Source organism: Eretmochelys imbricata, chromosome 9, assembly GCF_965152235.1.
Source record: "Eretmochelys imbricata isolate rEreImb1 chromosome 9, rEreImb1.hap1, whole genome shotgun sequence".
In the NCBI taxonomy this organism is placed as follows: Eukaryota; Metazoa; Chordata; order Testudines; family Cheloniidae; genus Eretmochelys; species Eretmochelys imbricata.
The window spans coordinates 56,885,320-56,905,709 of record NC_135580.1 but is presented as its reverse complement, the minus strand read 5'-3'; the positions used below and the strand labels follow the sequence as shown (position 1 = coordinate 56,905,709).

Genomic DNA, 20,390 nt, shown 5'->3' with positions numbered 1-20,390 from the left:
ATTTACAAAATCAGTGATTTAAATCAATCCATTCTTTCTAAAACTAGATATAAAACAGCATGAAATGACCCAAAAAGGGTTGGATTGAGAGGTTGTGGGAAGAGATACAGAAGATGATATATGTTCTACACATCTAGTTAATTCCTTTGTTTGTAAATTGCTTTTATAAATAGTAAGTACAGAAACTGACATTTTTTGAAGGGCAACGTAAGGGAGCAGTCCAGCAATCCTTCAACAAGTAAAAGCCAATGACTGATACTGTCTAAATTTATTTAGAAAGTTACTTGCAATTTTGGTAACATGCATGGCAGGACGTCAGCTTTCTCACAGACTAATTACTTGTGGTGCAAACAGATATACCATACTGAGGAGCGGTTTACAAGAGATAAAGAGACCCAAGAAAATGAAAAAAAAAAGTCAAGCTACAGACTTCAAAACTATTCAAAGTGAAGGCTGTTACATTTCACATAACTCATCTATGAGCAGGGTATATAAAAGGGGTCTCGGATCAATGCGATGTTATTTTTGACAATGTAACTGGTTTAGAAGATGGAAGGGTCAGCTACCTTAGGACTTCAATGGGTTACTACATGGACACGTCCGTAAGATTGGACTCTTATTAAGAGAAAAAATATCTTCAGAAAGGAGCTGACGTCAAGAATGTAACTTTAATATTCTATTTCTGATATTTTCATTTTAAAAAAAAAAAAAACTACAAACGTCATGACTTTTTAGCATTTAAAATTACAAAAACAATTTTAACTCTGTCCCCTTGTTTCAATCAATGCTCATATTTGCCCTGACCTTGCAAATATTTACACATGTGCTTAAGCACCTCACATCCTTAGAGGTTGTTAAAAAAATATTTAAACTCTACTGAACAAGTCGTATGTCTCATTATTCAAAAATGTCTGACAAAATAAGTTTTCTAAAGACAAAACTCCTCTGGTTCAAGAGGTTTTAAGAAAGGTAAGTCCAAAGCAGAAGCTACTTACCAAAAATCTGATCTCTGAACTCCCGCTAATCACTAAACATGCAAAAGACCAAACTGAAGAATATCGATTTCTGTACATGTAATAATGTACAAACTTAAATAAGGGAACTTTTACTTTATAATTTGGCCTGTTTTGGTTATTTATTATAGGCAAGGCTGGTGGCACTGCCTGTTACGGCTGCTCCACACTTCTTATTATAAGACCCTATTTTTACTTGCTTATAACTTTGCCCAACTTCAGGCTTTGAGTTGAAATTTTCCATCCGGATGTCAGTCTCAAGCTGAATTTTTCCAAAAAATGTTAGCCAAAATGGTTCAGCCATTTCCAAGAACAAGACTAGTGAAAAATTGATTTTCCCCCCCATGTTAACAATTTTTGAGAGCTGTTCTCTGAAATGCCCTATTGCCTTTCTGCTTTGGAAAAGGGACTTGAAATTTGGCAGGTGTTAGCCTTTGTGTTAAAGATGTATCTTTGGCTACCCTCATGAAAAGCCATGCACATTATAATCCTTTTTTGGAAGGTGGTGAAGAGGGAGGAAACTGCAATTTGCATATACTCAGTAGAGACTGATTTTCAGCAGCTAATATTTCCAAAGATTCCATCTTCACTGCATGCTCCATCCCCTCACCACTCCCACATGTGACTGCACTGCATACAGACCATCCCCAGAGAGTGACTGAGTATGCACCATCCCTGGGCTACAGGGGCTCAGGACTTTCCCTGTAATAGCTACTCTAGACCAGGACCAGGCACTTGAACTCAGTTCAGGAACCCAATATCTTCTGTCCTCTCAATAACCTCCCTGCTGGCATCCAGGCAGCATGGAGAAAGATGAAATCTGATTCAAATGCACAAATGAAAAGCCAGTCCAAAGGGGAAGAGAAAGGAATAGACTGGGACAAATCATCTGATGAGATTTGGAATTGGGGACGAGGGTGGGTGAGAGGGAAACTGATACTGGGAGTTGAACAGGGCAGGCTACCACTGTTTGGGTAAGGCTCGGGGAAGAGAGGGAGACTAAAATTAGGGCCTTGGGGAGGGGGAGGGGGGAATGGAGGAAGAATGAGCTAAGGAGGGTGCGACACTCTGTACCTTGGGGGAACACTGAGCACCCCCATGTTCATCTTTGTAAAATGATTGTGTGGTATCCAAAGCAAAGTTTGTCATGTCAGGTGTCTTCGGAAGGCTCATGATGCACTGAGCATTTTTGTTATAGTGATGTTATGGTAATTGTTCTTACAGTAATGTTATAGGTTATAATGTCATGTATATAGTTATGAGGCTGAAAATGTGTCCTCATGGCTTAAAATAAGCCCAGGCAAAAACTCTCCAAGAGCAAAGAGGCAGTTCACACCTCATCAGGACATTTATGGGACAAACCCAGCCCAGCCTCACAGGAACAAAGGACGCTGGCCTAGGCAGCAACAAAAGGAGCTGTTGGACTCTCGAGTGAGCCACCCCGCTTCCCTTGGTCAGTCAGGGACTACGATGAGGTAAAGCTCACCTGACTTTGGTGGGGGGGGGGGCAAAGCCAAGAGGGAAGAAAGAACATGATAAAAGGCAGAGACATTTGCCATGCTCTTCCTCGCTCTTCCATCTACATCTACAGATACAACACTAAGCGACTGAACCGTTGATCAAAGAGAAGAGACTGGCTGAAGGACAAACAGCCACCCTGTGGTGAGAAGCATCTAAGTTTGTAAGGGTATTGAAAGTGTTAAGATCAGCTTAGAAATGCGTTTTGCTTTTACTTCATTTGACCAAATCTGGTTTGTTATTCTCTGACTTATAATCATTTAAAATTTATCTTTATAGTTAATACATCTGTTTATTCATTCTACCTGAAACAGTGCATTTGGTTTGAAGCGTGTCAGGGATTCCCTTTGGAATAACAAGCGTGGTACATATAAATTTCTTTGTTAAATTGACAAACTCATATAAGTTTGCAGCGTCCATCAGGCATAACTGGACACTGCAAGACACAGGTTCCTAGAGTTGTGTCTGGGACAGGAGATATTGGCTAGTGTCATTCGGTTACACAATCCAAGCAGCTTACATGCCAGAGGCTGTGCGTGAACAGCCCAGGAGTGGGGGTTCTCACAGCAGTGCAGGGTAAGGCTGGCTCCCAGAGTCAAGGATTGGAGTGATCTAGCAGATCACCGGTCCAGATAACACCAGAGGGGGAACGTCACAGAGGGGAGGAAAGAAATGACAAGGATCAGGGATATGGACGGCAAAATGAGGCTGGTTCAGTAAAGAGACTGGACAAGGCGTGGATTTCCCTCTCCTCTAACCCAAGATTGGATGAGAAGCCTGGGCAAGGAGACTGGGAGTCCATGGGTTGGAGGAGAAGGCAGATTGAATGAGGAGCCATGAGGGAAGTGAAACTGGGTGGGCAAGAATAGACAGACTAAGATTAGAAGCCTCAGGGTTAGAGATTAGGATGGCAAGAAGAATGAGACAGGGACAAGGAGCCAGGGGTGGGGAAGAGACAGGATTAGGATAAGGACAGTTTGGAGAGGACAGGGCAGGTCTGTCCCCCACTAGAAGCACAATCCCTTCTGGAGCTTGGAATGGAGCTTGAGTACCACCACTCCTCTGCTGTCAACAACTATCTGTGAAACCCACTAGCAAAATACGTCTCCTCTCCTTCTAGTGCTGGTCTCCAGAGAGGATGATCATAGAATCATAGAATATCAGGGTTGGAAGGGACCCCTGAAGGTCATCTAGTCCAACCCCCTGCTCAAAGCAGGACCAATTCCCAGTTAAATCATCCCACCCAGGGCTTTGTCAAGCCTGACCTTAAAAACCTCTAAGGAAGGAGATTCCACCACCTCCCTAGGTAATGCATTCCAGTGTTTCACCACCCTCTTAGTGAAAAAGTTTTTCCTAATATCCAATCTAAACTTCCCCCACTGCAACTTGAAACCATTACTCCTCGTTCTGTCATCTGCTACCGTTGAGAACAGTCTAGAGCCATCCTCTTTGGAACCCCCTTTCAGGTAGTTGAAAGCAGCTATCAAATCCCCCCTCATTCTTCTCTTCTGCAGGCTAAACAATCCCAGCTCCCTCAGCCTCTCCTCATAAGTCATGTGTTCTAGACCCCTAATCATTTTTGTTGCCCTTCGCTGGACTCTCTAGAATTTATCCACATCCTTCTTGTAGTGTGGGGCCCAAAACTGGACACAGTACTCCAGATGAGGCCTCACCAATGTCGAATAGAGGGGAACGATCACGTCCCTCGATCTGCTCGCTATGCCCCTACTTATACATTCCAAAATGCCATTGGCCTTCTTGGCAACAAGGGCACACTGCTGACTCATATCCAGCTTCTCGTCCACTGTCACCCCTAGGTCCTTTTCCGCAGAACTGCTGCCTAGCCATTCGGTCCCTAGTCTGTAGCGGTGCATTGGATTCTTCCATCCTAAGTGCAGGACCCTGCACTTATCCTTATTGAACCTCATCAGATTTCTTTTGGCCCAATCCTCCTACTATTGCTATCTCCTACTATTGCTATCACCTACTATCACCTATAATGATCACCTGCTATTGCTATCAATTACTCCATTAGCTCAAAGACCAAAGATCTAAAGGTTCCAATCCTCCTGATGAACCATGCAGATGTAAATGTAATGCTAAAAGAACACTGAGGTTGCAGAGTCAAACACTCAAAAGTTAAGAATGTCATATTAAAGTGGCTCATGCAACCTTGATTTGGCCCCCTTGTGCACATACATTAGGATTCATCTTTAATAACATGATCATGCATTATTTTTTCCACAAGACCCCTGCCTCATTCAGTGGACAGGATGGACAGTGTTCACTTAATAAGCACCTAATCAATATTTTTTTTTAAATCCTCATAGTTCAGATCTTAATTACTGTACACTGTTCAAACCCTGACCTGAAGGCAGAATTAGTAATTTCCCCATGGACATTTCTATGGTGCTATGTATTTGAGTACTTCTCAAACATTAATTTATCTTCACAAAAATCCTGTGAGATGAGGGGATATTAGGCTCATTTTATAGATTAGGACCAGAGGCTCAGAAATCCATTAATTCTGGGTTCCCAATTTGAGACAGGACATGATTTTTCAGAGTACTTAGCATTATATTGCACTTTATATATTCACAGACAGTTCCCACTGACATCAGCTACAGTTGAGTGCTTAGTCAAATCAGACCTCAGGGTCTCAAGATGGGCACTCAGAAAATGAGAGCCACATAATTAGAGACCATCTCTGACAAGTTTGGTTTCAGTGACTAGCTGTGTAACTGAGGCAGGGATAGAATCCAATTCTCCAGGGCAGAAGTTAACCAAAGATGAGACCATCCTTTCACTTCCTGCAATCCCCTGCCTTACTCACTAAACACCGTCCAATTTCTGCAAGAAATTAGACAGGAGTCCTACTAACAACACCTTTCTTTTCTATACAACCCTGATTCATTCCCAGAACAGGTCCATCCTGTGCACTGAATGAGGCAGGAATCCTGTGGGGAAAAAAAAAAAAACCAGTATGTGATCATGTAATTAAGGACTGTATCATAATGCATATGCACTAGAGGTCCAAATTAATGATTGCACAAGCAACTTTAATGCTGGCATTTCCCAACTTGCGGGTGCTTGTCCTGCAACCCTAATGTTTTTAATGCAGTTTTGTGTATGTTCTATAAAATCTATTTTAGAATTCCCTATTGTTAAAGTGAGACTCACCTCAGCATTAGACAAACTGAACAAGAGATCAAAAGGATTGTGCTAATCAGTGTTCCTAAAATTATAAAAACCCAAGAGTTGTTATACTCATGAGACTCACCACCAATGCTACTGCATAACAAGATTTTAACTTGTATATTTTTAAACACAGAACAGGGAAAGAAAAGCCTATAGCTAATATAAAACAAGAGTTGAAGTAGATAAAAATCGTAGATTTCTAGGTCAGTATAATTAAATGTACTGCTTGAGACATACTGATACCTACTTAAATCCAGTTACTTATACAATACCTTAAATTCAAAGTTATTTCATTAGCTTTCTTTTTAATCTATACATTTGATTGTTATGATAATCTATGGAAGTTTGCATAGAAAGAAACATGCTTATCACCCACACAGGAAAGTGCGTTTTAATATACAACAATACATTTGGGCATACTGTTATTGGCACATTGTGATTAGTCTCATGCTTTCAGTCACCCAAATAGTGGAACTCCAAGACAAGTCATCCCCCAAAATTGCTTGTTATTCTAACAGAATTGTTTGGCAGACAAAAACCTGAATGACTGAAACTATATAAATGATAAAACCTTGTCAGTACTATTTCTGAAATTACTTGTGGAGTTATTACACACACACACACACACACACACACACACACACACACCAAAAAAAAAAATAAAAAAAAATCTCAGCACTGCATTGCTACATTTCCTAAAGAAGCTATTTTTAAAAATTCAGTTGACAAATCTAAGCCTCCTGTTGATGGCATTCGTGACACCAACCACATGGGAGACCCCCTTGAAGATTATAGCCAGTTGCCACCTTGCTTTAACACTTTGAGTCTATTTCCAGCTTGCGGGTACTGACAAAGTCTTGTGCTGAATTCCTCTAATGCTAAAACATGCTATAATATCCAAGCAGTAAGGGCACGCTGTGTTCAGAATTTTAACATTAACCATTTTTTGTTATTTTCATACAAACAAAATCCTCACACCCACTCACACTGGCCAACGTTTTCGAAAGTGCCTAGTAATTTTGTGCCTCAGATTCTGGATGCCCTACTTGAGATGCCATAAAGGGTGCCAATTTGCAGAGCTGGGTTTCTCAGCACTTTCTGAAAATCACGCCCCATTCAGACATTTCTAATTGGGTAAATTAGAAAAAAAAATCAAAGCACAAAAATTATGTTTCGAAACTTGTTTTGAAAATCTTGGCCAGTTTTATTAAAATTTAACTAAAATTTAGCTCTTCCCATATCCCACATTTTTAAGTTGACCGACAGAACACAGGCTAGTGAAATACAAAGAGACAAGTCTGATTAGTTCCCTCTAAACACTGGTGATCTCTAATTTTTAGTGTGAAAATGTCATCTTCTCCTTGTCCCTCTTACTCAGACTTTTCCTTTTCAGCCCGTGCACGTCGGCGGAAGCACTCTATGTAGTCCTGAAGGTCGAAACAGCAGACTGGACTTCTACATAGAGTGCTTCCGCCGACGTGCACGGGCTGAAATTGTGGAAAAGCAGCATCACTTGCCCCATAACCTCAGCCATGCGGAACGCAATGCCATCCACAGCCTCAGAAACAACTCTGACATCATAATCAAAAAGGCTGACAAAGGAGGTGCTGTTGTCATCATGAATAGGTCGGAATATGAACAAGAGGCTGCTCGGCAGCTCTCCAACACGAGTTTCTACAAGCCATTACCCTATGATCCCACTGAGAGTTACCAAAAGCAACTACAGCATTTGCTCAAGAAACTTCCTGAAAAAGCACAAGATCAAATCCACACAGACACACCCCTGGAACCCCGACCTGGGATATTCTATCTACTACCCAAGATCCATAAACCTGGAACTCCTGGGCGCCCCATCATTTCAGGCATTGACACCCTGACAGCAGGATTGTCTGGCTATGTAGACTCCCTCCTCAGGCCCTACGCTACCAGCACTCCCAGCTACCTTCGAGACACCACTGACTTCCTGAGGAAACTTCAATCCATCGGTGATCTTCCTGATAACACCATCCTGGCCACTATGGATGTAGAAGCCCTCTACACCAACATTCCACACAAAGATGGACTACAAGCCGTCAGGAACACTATCCCCGATAATGTCACGGCTAACCTGGTGGCTGAACTTTGTGACTTTGTCCTTACCCATAACTATTTCACATTTGGGGACAATGTATACCTTCAGATCAGCGGCACTGCTATGGGTACCCGCATGGCCCCACAATATGCCAACATTTTTATGGCTGATTTAGAACAACGCTTCCTCAGCTCTCGTCCCCTAAAGCCCCTACTCTACTTGCGCTATATTGATGACATCTTCATCATCTGGACCCATGGAAAAGAAGCCCTTGAGGAATTCCACCATGATTTCAACAATTTCCATCCCACCATCAACCTCAGCCTGGTCCAGTCCACACAAGAGATCCACTTCCTGGACACTACAGTGCTAATAAACAATGGGCACATAAACACCACCCTATACCGGAAACCTACTGACCGCTATTCCTACCTGCATGCCTCCAGCTTTCACCCTGACCACACCACACGATCCATCGTCTACAGCCAAGCTCTGCGATACAACCGCATTTGCTCCAACCCCTCAGACAGAGACAAACACCTACAAGATCTCTGTCAAGCTTTCTTACAACTACAATACCCACCTGCGGAAGTAAAAAAACAGATTGATAGGGCCAGAAGAGTTCCCAGAAGTTACCTACTACAGGACAGGCCTAACAAAGAAAATAACAGAACGCCACTAGCCGTCACCTTCAGCCCCCAACTAAAACCCCTCCAACGCATTATTAAGGATCTACAACCTATCCTAAAGGATGACCCAACACTCTCACAAATCTTGGGAGACAGGCCAGTCCTTGCCTACAGACAGCCCCGCAACCTGAAGCAAATACTCACCAACAACCACATACCACACAACAGAACCACTAACCCAGGAACTTATCCTTGCAACAAAGCCCGTTGCCAATTGTGCCCACATATCTATTCAGGGGACACCATCACAGGGCCTAATAACATCAGCCACACTATCAGAGGCTCGTTCACCTGCACATCCACCAATGTGATTTATGCCATCATGTGCCAGCAATGCCCCTCTGCCATGTACATTGGTCAAACTGGACAGTCTCTACGTAAAAGAATAAATGGACACAAATCAGATGTCAAGAATTATAACATTCATAAACCAGTCGGAGAACACTTCAATCTCTCTGGTCACGCAATCACAGACATGAAGGTCGCTATCTTACAACAAAAAAACTTCAAATCCAGACTCCAGCGAGAAACTGCTGAATTGGAATTCATTTGCAAATTGGATACTATTAATTTAGGCTTAAATAGAGACTGGGAGTGGCTAAGTCATTATGCAAGGTAGCTTATTTCCTCTTGTTTTTTCCTACCCCCCCTCCCCCCAGATGTTCTGGTTTAACTTGGATTTAAACTTGGAGAGTGGTCAGTTTGGACGAGCTATTACCAGCAGGAGAGTGAGTCTGTGTGTGTATGGGGGCGGTTTTTGGAGGGGGGTGAGGGAGTGAGAGAACCTGGATTTGTGCAGGAAATGGCCTAACTTCATTATCATGCACATTGTGTAAAGAGTTGTCACTTTGGATGGGCTATTACCAGCAGGAGAGTGAATTTGTGTGGGGGGGTGGAGGGTGAGAAAACCTGGATTTGTGCTGGAAATGGCCTAACCTGACGATTACTTTAGATAAGCTATTACCAGCAGGACAGTGGGGTGGGAGGAGGTATTGTTTCATATTCTCTGTGTATATATAAAGTCTGCTGCAGTTTCCACGGTATACATCTGATGAAGTGAGCTGTAGCTCACGAAAGCTCATGCTCAAATAAATTGGTTAGTCTCTAAGGTGCCACAAGTACTCCTTTTCTTTTCACTAGCAGAAAGTGTAGCAATGCCAGTTTTCATTAAAAACTGTCAAATCCATTTTATATTTGGTGACAAATGTTTCTAACCCTATGAACTCTATGAAAATCATAGGTTGAATCAGCTGGTGTTGTCAGACAGAATATGAAGGCAAGCTCTTACATGCCGACTTATCCTATGGCACTATAGAACAGTGGTTAATACTGAAAAAGAGAGTCAATCTTTATTTTTCCCCCTCTCAAATACATTTACCTGAAGCTGTGACATTTGCTTCCTAAAGTTTTATTTGCAAAACACAGTCTTTGCAGTACTTCAATGACATCCTGATTAAATGGACTGTGTGCCTATGAGCAACCACACAAAGTTATATTGCTATTCAAATTTAGCTTTTAAGACTACCTATTGATCTTGTTAAAAAGACAGCATAAGATATTAATAACTGACATTAGTATATGAAAAGGAATATTTAGCATAAGCCTTCTGTTCTTTAATAGCATGAAAATAACTAACTGGAATCCCAAAGTTTCACATTGGCAATCCAGGCACATTAGAATGTGCTTCTTTCCCTCCTACAATACAAGGAAATTCATGTACACACACTTCTTCAGGGGAGAGAACGCCACAAGATATCCAACCTCCTGTGCCTCAGATCTACTAGCCAACAGCAAACAAAGGGCCTAATTCATTATTTCCCTACACCTTACAACCATTATGCTGTGTGGATGAAAAATGCTAGCATTCTAACTGCTAGCATTTTATACTCACTTTGCACCATTCTAAGTGATTAAACAAGGAACCTATTCTGATCCGTTTATGTGAATAAACTATAAAACAAAAATAGTGTAAGTTTGGAATAATGCCACAAAAATCAATGGAGTTACACTGGCATAAGAAGTAAGGAAGAGTTCAAAATCAGACCCAAAACACAGGGCAAAAATTAACTGGGGTATAATCATTAGCCTGTATAGGAAATGCTTAAAATTTGTCTGTTAATCTCTACATTACTGACTTTAAGGTCCAGATTTACGAAGGAATTTAGGGGCCTAAAGATTCAGGCACCTAGTAGAATTTTCAAAACCACATAAATAGGTTTAAAAAGTCCATACAGAACCACGGTACTAGTACAATGCTGCAAGACTTGCATCCCAAAACAACTGTAGGGAAACATTTAAATTTCAAACAAAGAATTCACTGGCACTGTAAGAAGTTGCACAGACATATCAGTCTTAGATTTCTTTATATAGAAAAGCAGCCTTTAATTCATAGTTTCTGATAGAGGTTCATGGTTTCAGCATGTTTGTTTGTTTTTAAAGGGATATTATAAGTAGTTTAGGCCTTGACATGCTTTGTGTTAAATTCAGATTTTATTTTAAACAGGCTCGTGTGTCAAAAAAAAAAAAAGAAAAAAAAAAACCACCACTACATAGTTCAAAGAACAAAAAGTAAAAATACTCTTTTTTTAAAATCCACCCAGTTTTACAAGCAAAGTCAGATCTGCTAAGGGGTTTTAGAAGCAGTATTTTTAGTGGCACTTCTTCTTCTATTCTACTTGAAAGAAGCACACTTTATTTGCTTTTAAAGACACCATGTCGCTGTTTACAGGAACAAAAAGTTAGACCTGCCTGTTGTTTAGGTCCATAAACACACATTCAGATGAACCAGGTAGTCTTGTGCTGAAAATGCTGGACTAGGATTCTGGAAACTTGGGTTCAGAGTCCCAGTTTTATTTCAAATATGCAACCTTGGGAAAAAAAAGTCATTTAATTCTCTGTCTCAGTTTGCCTACATGTAATAATACTTCTCTACCTCACAGGAGCATGGGAGGAAAACAATCATTAATGTTTGTGAGGTAGGTTCTAGAGTGATGAAGGCCAAGCAAGTACTAAATAGAACATGGTCATTTACATACCCATTGCACTTTCCCCACGTTGGCGGCATTTTTACAAGTGAGTAAACCCCTTTGTTTTCAGTTTAAACTACGGCTGTCAAACAATCAAAAAAATTAATCATGATTAATCGCACTGTTAAACAATAGAATACCATTTATTTAAATATTTTTGGATGTTTTCTACATTTTCAAATATACTGATTTCAATTACAACACGGAATACAACATGTACAGTGCTCACTTAAGATTTATTTTTGATAGAAGCACTGTAGAAAAACAATACTATTTTTCAATTCACCTAATACAAGTACTGTAGTGCAATCTCTTTATCACGAAAGTTGAACTTACAAATGTAGAATTATGTACAAAAAAAATAACTGCACTCAAAAATAAAACAATGTTAAACTTTAGAGCCTACAAGTCCATTCAGTCCTACTTCTTATTCAGCCAATTACTAAGATGAGCAAGTTTGTTTACATTTGCAGGAGATAATGCTGCTCACTTCTTATTTACAATGTCACCTGAAAGCGAGAACAAACATTTACATGGCACTGTTCTAGCCGGTGTTGCAAGATATTTATGTGCCAGATGCACTAAAGATTCATATGTCCCTTCATGCTTCCAACACCATTCCAAAAGACATGCGTCCATGCTGATGGCAGATTCTGCTTGATAACGATCCAAAGCAGTGCAGACCGACGCATGTTCACTTTCATCATCTGAGTCAGATGACAACAGCAGAAGGTTGATTTTCTTTTTTGGTGGTTCGGGTTCGATAGTTTCTGTATCATAGTTTTGCTCTTTTAAGAAAACCTGCTCCACACCTCGTCCCTCTCAGATTTTGGAAGGCACTTCAGATTCTTAAACCTTGGGTTGAGTGCTGTAGCTATCTTTAGAAATCTCATATTGGTATCTTCTTTGCATTCTGTCAAATATGCAGTGAAAATGTTCTTAAAATGAACAAGATGTGCTGGGTCATCATCCAAGACTGCTATAACATGAAATATATGGCAGAATGTGGATAACACAGAGCAGGGGACATACAATTCTCCCCCGAGGAGTTCAGTCACAAATTTAATTAATGCATTATTTTTTTTAACAAGAGTCATCAGCATGGAAGCATGTCCTCTAGAATGGTGCCAAAGCATGAAGAGGCATACAAATGTTTAGCATATCTGGCACGGAAATACTTTGCAATGCCAGCTACAAAAGTGCCATGCAAATGCCTGTTCTCACTTTCTAGTGGCACTGTAAATAAGAAGAGGATAGCATTATCTCCTGTAAATGTAAACAAATTTGTTTGTTTTAGCGATTGGCTGAACAAGAAGTAGGACTGAGTGGACTTGTAGGCTCTGAAGTTCACACTGTTGTTCCGTAACTGCACTCAAAACCAAAACAAAAATCTACATTTGTGTATTGCACTTTCACGACAAAGAAATTGCACTACAGTACTTGTATGAGGTGAACTGAAAAATACTTTATCATTTTTACAGTGCAAATATTTGTAATAAAAAATATACACTTTGATTTCAATTACAACACAATACAATATACACGAAAATCTTAAAAGAAATCCGAAATTTTTAATAAATTTCAAATCAGTATTCTATTGTTTAACAGTGTGATTAAAACTGCGATTAATCACGATCAATTTTTTTTTTGGGTTAATCGAGTGAGTTAACTGCGATCAATCAACAGCCCTAGTTTAAACTGATTTTTACTGAAAAAATCCTGGGTTTTACAAAAAGCATTATTCTTCCCACCCCACCCCCCCCGATTTTCACCCTACTTTTGTATCATTCAAATATATATAAACAAATAACTTGTTTTATTAGGAAAATACAATACATTGTATGAGATATGTTTTAGGATAATACATTAGCCTGCCTGTATATGTAAAGCTGCCTGTTGAAGTAAGGCTATGTTTTAGTCTAGAAGATGCACACAGTAAACAAACAGGCATGCATGCAAGCTCTAAAGTACGTGCACATCTGAACATACTAATGAATCTCACACCCATTTTAAGCTGTTAGATAACGGTTTAAAGATTTGACACGCTAAAATGGGAAGAAAATGAAAATCTTTATCAGAATATGTTTCAGAACACAAGGAAGTATTGGAAAGTTTTAAAAAAACAAAAGCAGGAAAAAAGGGTGAAATTGAGTGTATGAGCTGCAAATGGTGTGGCCCAGTTATTAAATGTAAATATCCATAGGCTAATAGTTCTAAATCTAAACAGTAAACTGTTTATTCAAATGAAAAAAGTTTTATGTGAGGATTAGAGATATAGTTTTCTTAAACTCAGAGGTGGCACTGTGTTTGAGTTATGTTTTAGTTCTGCAGCAAAACACACTGAATTCCGTTCACCAAAGCTTTAATCTAAGGAATAAATTTTTTCCTGTCCTTCTGTCCACCAAAATAAACCCTGATATTAACCCAGAAAATTAAGGTTTTTTTGCACCTATTTTACCTGTTTTTGTTCTTGTAGTAATAAGCAACGATAAATTCCTGGGGAAAATTAAATAAAATAAAAACCAAATATGTAACGCCCCTACAAGTGAGACATTCAGTACACAAGAACCCTTTGAAAGCCCACAGAGGTGTCAGAGATGTGTGTGTTTGTTTTTTAAAAAGGTTCAACGGGATATTCACAGGTTTTGGTGAGGGTAGATTTAGGGCCCAACAACCTTGACAGTTAACACAAATTATCATCTACTGCACTGAGAAAAAATAAACATATTTGCTTCCAGTTACAGTAATTTTAGATGTTGCTTTTAATTAGATTGGGTAGAAAATTTTCATATGGAATTGTGAATATTACTCTTACATTTGTCTTCTTTAACTGTTCCTTGTTTGTGTAGGTTAGATTTTGATCGTACACTGATATCTGATTGAAAGTTATAAATTCCTTCATTACAACTAACAACGTAACTGGACTTCACAAGGCTCATGTAGAAACATTAATATTGGAGTGTATGTACACAATTCACTGTAGCACCTTTTCATTTTTGATATATATATATATATATATATATATATATATATATTTGCACGTGGAGCCTGATCCGTATTGTCCTGATGAAGAAGTCAACCAAAGTTAATGTTTCTTGCATTGATTTGTTTTTGCCTGCCAAGTGCCATTTGCTAAACATGTACCTTACTCAGCACTTGCCACAAGTGCCACAAAAAAAACTTTAATAGTTTCACATTCCAATAAATGTTTCTCATTTTTAAGAAATCTGATCACGCATTTTTAGGCATTCTGAAGGTGTGAACAGTTGGATTTTAAAGTGACAATCAAATCTGACCAAATATTAAGGCTTCATAAAATAAAAGTTTCACAGAAGCTAAGAATACCAACAATATTTTCAGCAGGGAGATAAACAGACATTCTGCTGCAACATTTGCAACCAAGACATTGCAGCATTGCACTAGCATACAAGAACCTGAGAAATGCAAGAAGAAATTAGATTAGAAGTATTTTTAACTAGATGGAGTCTTTTCTTCTCCTCAAACTAGCAAGAAGAGACGGTCATGCCATGTCATTTGAAAGGTAATTGTTTCCCTGTATATTTATAATCAAATCTCAGATTCAAACTGTAACTGATGTCACTAAGGTATTTATTTTCATACTTGGTGATATGCAAACAAAAATGTTTATATATTTCTTAAATTATCCTTACAAGTATAAACTCAGGTTTAGAACTCATTAATTTCTAAGGTTTGCTTTGCCCTGAGCACATATTCTGGAACAGGTATCTGCACTACAGTGTTGATGTCTGGTCTATTTGCAGATACACAACAGTAAGAAAGCCACATTAAACATATCTAACATTCTGTGAAAGCAATGAATGAAGTCTTAAGATACTCACAATGTGCCTTACTTCTAAATCAAGGCTACTATTGAGGAGTTGGAATTAGTTCTGAATGTTATCTTGTTTAGCAAGCAAAAGTGAAATTGCAAGCACACACAAAAAAAACAAAAAGTAGAACGGGACAATTACCTCCCATCTTACAAACAACACTCCTGTTAGTACACCCCACGTGATATTAGCTTTTTTTTTTTGCAACTACATCATATTGTTGATCCATATTTAATTTGTGATCCATTATAACCCCCAGATCCTTGTCAGAATTATTACTGCCTAGCCAGTTATTCCCCATTTTGTAGTTGTGCTTTGATTATTTCCTTCCTAAATGAAGTACTTTACACTTGTCTTTACTGAATTTCATCTTGTTGATTTCAGACCAATTCTCCAACTATAGTTAGTCTAAATGGTCAAGGATAGAAATAGTCTGTTTATGCTCATTTCATTCTGGCACAGGACTCTTGTAAACGAATAGCTAACATTAACAACTTGATACCTGCTCCAGAAATCAAAATAGTATACACTGTTCCATGTTAAAAGGGAATCAGATGGAGAATGTTTAACATGGGAATTCCAACTGTTGTCTACATTACAGTACCTTTGTCATACTCAGAGCTTTGACATACATACCAGCTGTCCTCTTCATCACTGCAGTTCCCAAGTTCTAGCACTTCCACTTCATCCAAAGCAGTGTCATTCAAGAAGCTTCCTAAATCTCCACTCTCTTCATTTGGATTCTGTTCACTCATGGATGGATGAATACCTATGGTGATTAAGTCTCCCACAAGTTCTATGCTGCTACTCCTATCCAGACTTGAAGAACAGCTGACATTAACATCATTCTGCATTTCTGCATCATTCATATATTTTGAGTTGGGAGACACTCTCTCAGTAATACTAGGGCAGCTATAATGCATTTGTGTATCCACATCTTTCTTTAAGCAGTCACACTCTTTCACCTCTGTTCTTATTGTACAGAGTTTGTCATGTACATCTGCCATTATCTGTAATTCTTGCTTCTCTGTTATAATGTTGATGCTATTGTTAATTTCCATTCCATTGAGCCCCAAGTTATGATTATTCACACCCATGTTTGTTTGTGTATTTGTCCCTACCACATTTCTGTGGCTCCTAGTTCTCAGCTGCTGATTCTGGATCTCGAGTCTTCTCACTAGTTCCTGAAGCTTTCGCACCTCCTCCAACTCTGGGTGCACCTGATCAGTACCTGGTTCTGTCTCAGGTCCCATTGCAGAATTCTCTGTTGAGCCCCGCCCCAAGTCAGGTTCAAGGGCATGGTCCTGCTGTATGACAGGAACACTCCCAGGAACTACCATTTTCGAGACACACAAAGCCTCACTGTAAGACATCAAAATATAGATGTTTAAGTGCATAAAGATGTACAATATCATTTTAAAATAAAGCATGGTTTTAAACAAAAAACCTGACATTTTATAAGCTCAAACTAATGACCTTGGGATAGGATAATTTTTACATTTGAAGGCTATATGTTATAAACTAGATCCACCAAAATCAGTTTAAGTACATTAATCCAACATTGGAAAATGTTTGAAGCCAACCACAACATAAGTTTATAAATTCACTGAAATAACTGGATATCATTAAGAGATTCAGAAGCAACATATGCCTCTTTGTTAGATATATTAAAGTGAACTTGTGTGTTGCAAGCAGTTTGGCCCCAGACATATTACAGAGTATATATTAAATGTATCCTTTCAAAGTACTTAATTTGCGCAACTATTGTTAGAAATTAGATTAAACCAATTTCCTTGCATGCAGTCATTTACAATAGTTTAGTTTCCATTTGTTTACTTACAAATACATTGAAAAAAAACCAGTGACTGAAGGAAGTCAGGAAGTAGAGCAAGTTACTGATTTCAGACAATGGAAAACATTAAGAAAATGGTAAAACACTTTGTGCAAGAGTTAACACCAGAAAAACTCTTGAGAAAATATTTCTATTGACTCTGGTAAAAGGTGATGCACTAACTATATTAAATCAGTAATAACAGCACCACAGTTACTGTGGAACACATGAAAGTAATCATAAGTAATGTTTTTAATAGCATGCTTTTCTTGTTCCAGTGGAAAAATTTTAGAGGCAAGCTCTCTGATCAAGGAATAAAATATCAGCAAGGAATAAAATATCAGACCTCATATTACAGACTCCAATATGTTTTAGGAAGATAAATATATGTGCTGTTCTTGAGTTAAGTGCTATTGTTTGTCTTCAAGCAATTATGGTGGTTGTGTTGACTAAGAAAAGGGTGTGTACGGAACTATCAGTCAGCCCTAAATTGCACACACATGCAGACTTGAAAAAGTGAACATGCATCCTGCACTTTCATTGCCACCATTTTATACTTCTTAACCAATCATCATAATTATAACTATACAAAGAAAATTATACAAAAAGATATTTGAACTGCATATTTACTTACTGAGGTCATCCAGAAAGTCTTCTGATTTTTCCCTGCATAAACTTTGAAACATAAAAAGAACAGCCGAATTAGTTCCAAAACTGACCCTTCATTTAAAAGCCTCCCTTGTAATTTCAAGTTACTGTCCCATGATACAGCAAACACACACACACACACCCCACAATTCTGGCCACATCCATTTTATTGTGGAAAAAAATGGAACAAAAGAAGTCACAAGGACACAGCCAACTTGAATTCTAGTCAACTAAAACACACACTGACACCGTTTCAGGTGCTACATCTGTACTGAGAATCCATGCCAGTTTGTGTGGTTTTACGGTCAAGTTCTCTCTCACCATTCCTCTGAAGCTCCTGAAAGACCCACAAAAAGCAAGGGAAACTGCCTAACTATACAGAGGAAACAGTGAAGACTACACCAAGTGCAGTCAAATGCCTAAGGTAAACAAACTGGAAAAAAACAGAAAATTGTTTTCCTTCTAACGTCTCGGGTACCTTATGTTATGTGTAACAACAGTACTTAATTTCTACAGGAAAAAGAGTGTGGGGGAGGGTGTTGCTTGTTTTTAAGTTGATGTTGCCTTTCCCCCCTTGATTATCTGTACACAAGATGAACATTTAAAGTTTAGACTGAGGTATTGTTTCTAAAGCTTTGAACATAAAGATGCTACAAGTGAAATGAATTCACTTTAAATATTACTACTTAAAAGTCATGCATGATGAAAAATGGTACTGAGTTGTTTTGGCTAGGGGAACTCAAACTTGTTTGAGCTACAAAGCAATCCAATACCTAGTGACAAGCTTAGATCAAAAGTTTCTTTACATAAACATTCACCTCTTCTGTCAATCCATTTAATCACTGAGTAAAAAACAACTTATTTAAGAGGCACCTAATAGGGATACTTCAACAAGGCACTGAAGGAATTAGCATCAGAAGGGAATTTAAAGCTTCCACTCTCACAGCAGAGCACAATGAACCAAAGGGGAAAAATAAAGAGCTTTGTCACCTGCATAATCAACTCCATCAAAGACTAAAGGAAATAAAGCTAGATTTTGTTTCATTGGAAAAAGAGGAAAACAGTTTAAACAAACATCAGCCCTTCCACAAACTAACCAAATCTAGACATCACAGGCAACTACCAAATAAGCAGTAGTAGTGATAAAAACACTGTTTTTAAAACCCTAAAGTTCATTACTAAAAATCATTATCCATAAAATAATTGTTTAGATATTCTGAAAAGCAACATCTGGATTTTAACAGCAACAGCAGGGAGATGGACTCCCCCTGTGATAAGTAACAAGGGATACAGCAGAAGTGAACTGCCTAGGTTTCCCCACCCCCAGCATCAACAAGGTCATTTCATAAAGAGCCCTTCCTTTTGCAGACAAATGCAAAACCCCCTTCCTTTGGGCAAAGTTTTAACCTAAAAAAGCAGCCCGGTGTGCTTGCATTTTACAGCGACCACCGCGCGCGCGCACACCCTGACGGGCAGGGAGGGATGGACAGCGCCTGGAAGGAGCCCTGGCTCGCTTCGAGGGCCACACAATGACACCAGCCCGTGTCCAAGGCAAGAAATAGGTCGGGGAGGCCTAAAGCGGGGGAGGGGGGGAAATGGGAGAAGCAGCTTCAAGAGGGGACAGCGTGAAAAGCAGAGACCGCTTCAACGGGGCAGGGAAACCCCAAGGGCCCAACAAGGGGCGGAATGGAGCCTAGGAAGTGGGGAGCTCTGTGGGGGGCCGCTGGAGCCCCCGAAAACTGGGGGTCCACAGAGGGCGCTGCACGGGGGGAAGGAGGGGCGGAGCCCGTGGGGATGGTAGCTGCTGAAGCGGGGACCGGAGACCCTGGAGGGCGGGGGCCGCCGCGCTGCCTGTGTGAGGGGACGGGGGAGAGCGGCCGCCCCACACATCGTACCTGCTGCGCTGCCGGGCCCGAGACTCCCAGGCTCGCACCGCTGCCGCCTTTCCCCGCTACGGTTGGAGGGGGTAGGCTGCGGCGCGCGCATTCGAACCCCGCCCCAGCCCCTCTTCGTCGTGCGCCCCCACGCAGCCGCTAACCACGTTGGCGCAGCGGTGGTAGAGCGGAGCGCGATCAGGCTGCTGCGGCAGGGGCGGACTCTGCACTGAGTTCCCCCTGTGCATCAAGGGCTGCATGAAAGCGAAATGGTTGCTTGATGCTACGTTACAAGGATGGCGCCCCGGGCAAGCCGGCGCCCTGCGAAACTGTATGCAAATTATTGAAATCAGCATTCAGATATTATGCAAATTGCTGCGTGAACTGTGCTTGTTTTTACACCTGCTCTTGTGTAGTGGGCATGAATGTTCCTATGTGTATGTGCCCTGGTGTTACCAACTTTCTGATGACTGCAGAAATGCAATCACCATTGCTCCACCTCCTGCTCCACTACTACCCCGGCCCTTCTCTAAAGCCCTTCCCCTGCTCACTCCATCTCCCCTCCCTCGTTCGCTCTCCCCCAACCTCGCTCGCTTTCACAGGGCTGGGGCAAGAGGTTGGGGTGCGGAAGGGGATGAGAGCTCCAGTTGGGGGTACGGGATCTAGGGTGG

The 20,390-nt window shown here is 40.2% G+C and overlaps 1 protein-coding gene across 5 annotated transcripts in view; it reads right to left on the bottom strand.

Annotated features, from left to right (window-relative positions):
- LOC144270546 (SLAIN motif-containing protein-like) overlaps window positions 1-19,843 on the bottom strand; it is an 82,105-nt gene extending 62,262 nt beyond the window's left edge. For all 5 annotated transcript variants that reach the window (XM_077827072.1, XM_077827073.1, XM_077827071.1 and 2 more), the window contains exons 1-3: window positions 19,741-19,843; window positions 17,832-17,872; window positions 16,003-16,728 (exon numbers count right to left, since the gene is read on the bottom strand). In XM_077827072.1, coding sequence (XP_077683198.1) covers window positions 16,003-16,706 — 704 coding nt within the window. In that variant the 5' untranslated portion in view covers window positions 16,707-16,728; window positions 17,832-17,872; window positions 19,741-19,843. The remainder of the gene's footprint in view (window positions 1-16,002; window positions 16,729-17,831; window positions 17,873-19,740) is intronic.
- Between the last annotated feature and the right edge of the window lie 547 nt (window positions 19,844-20,390).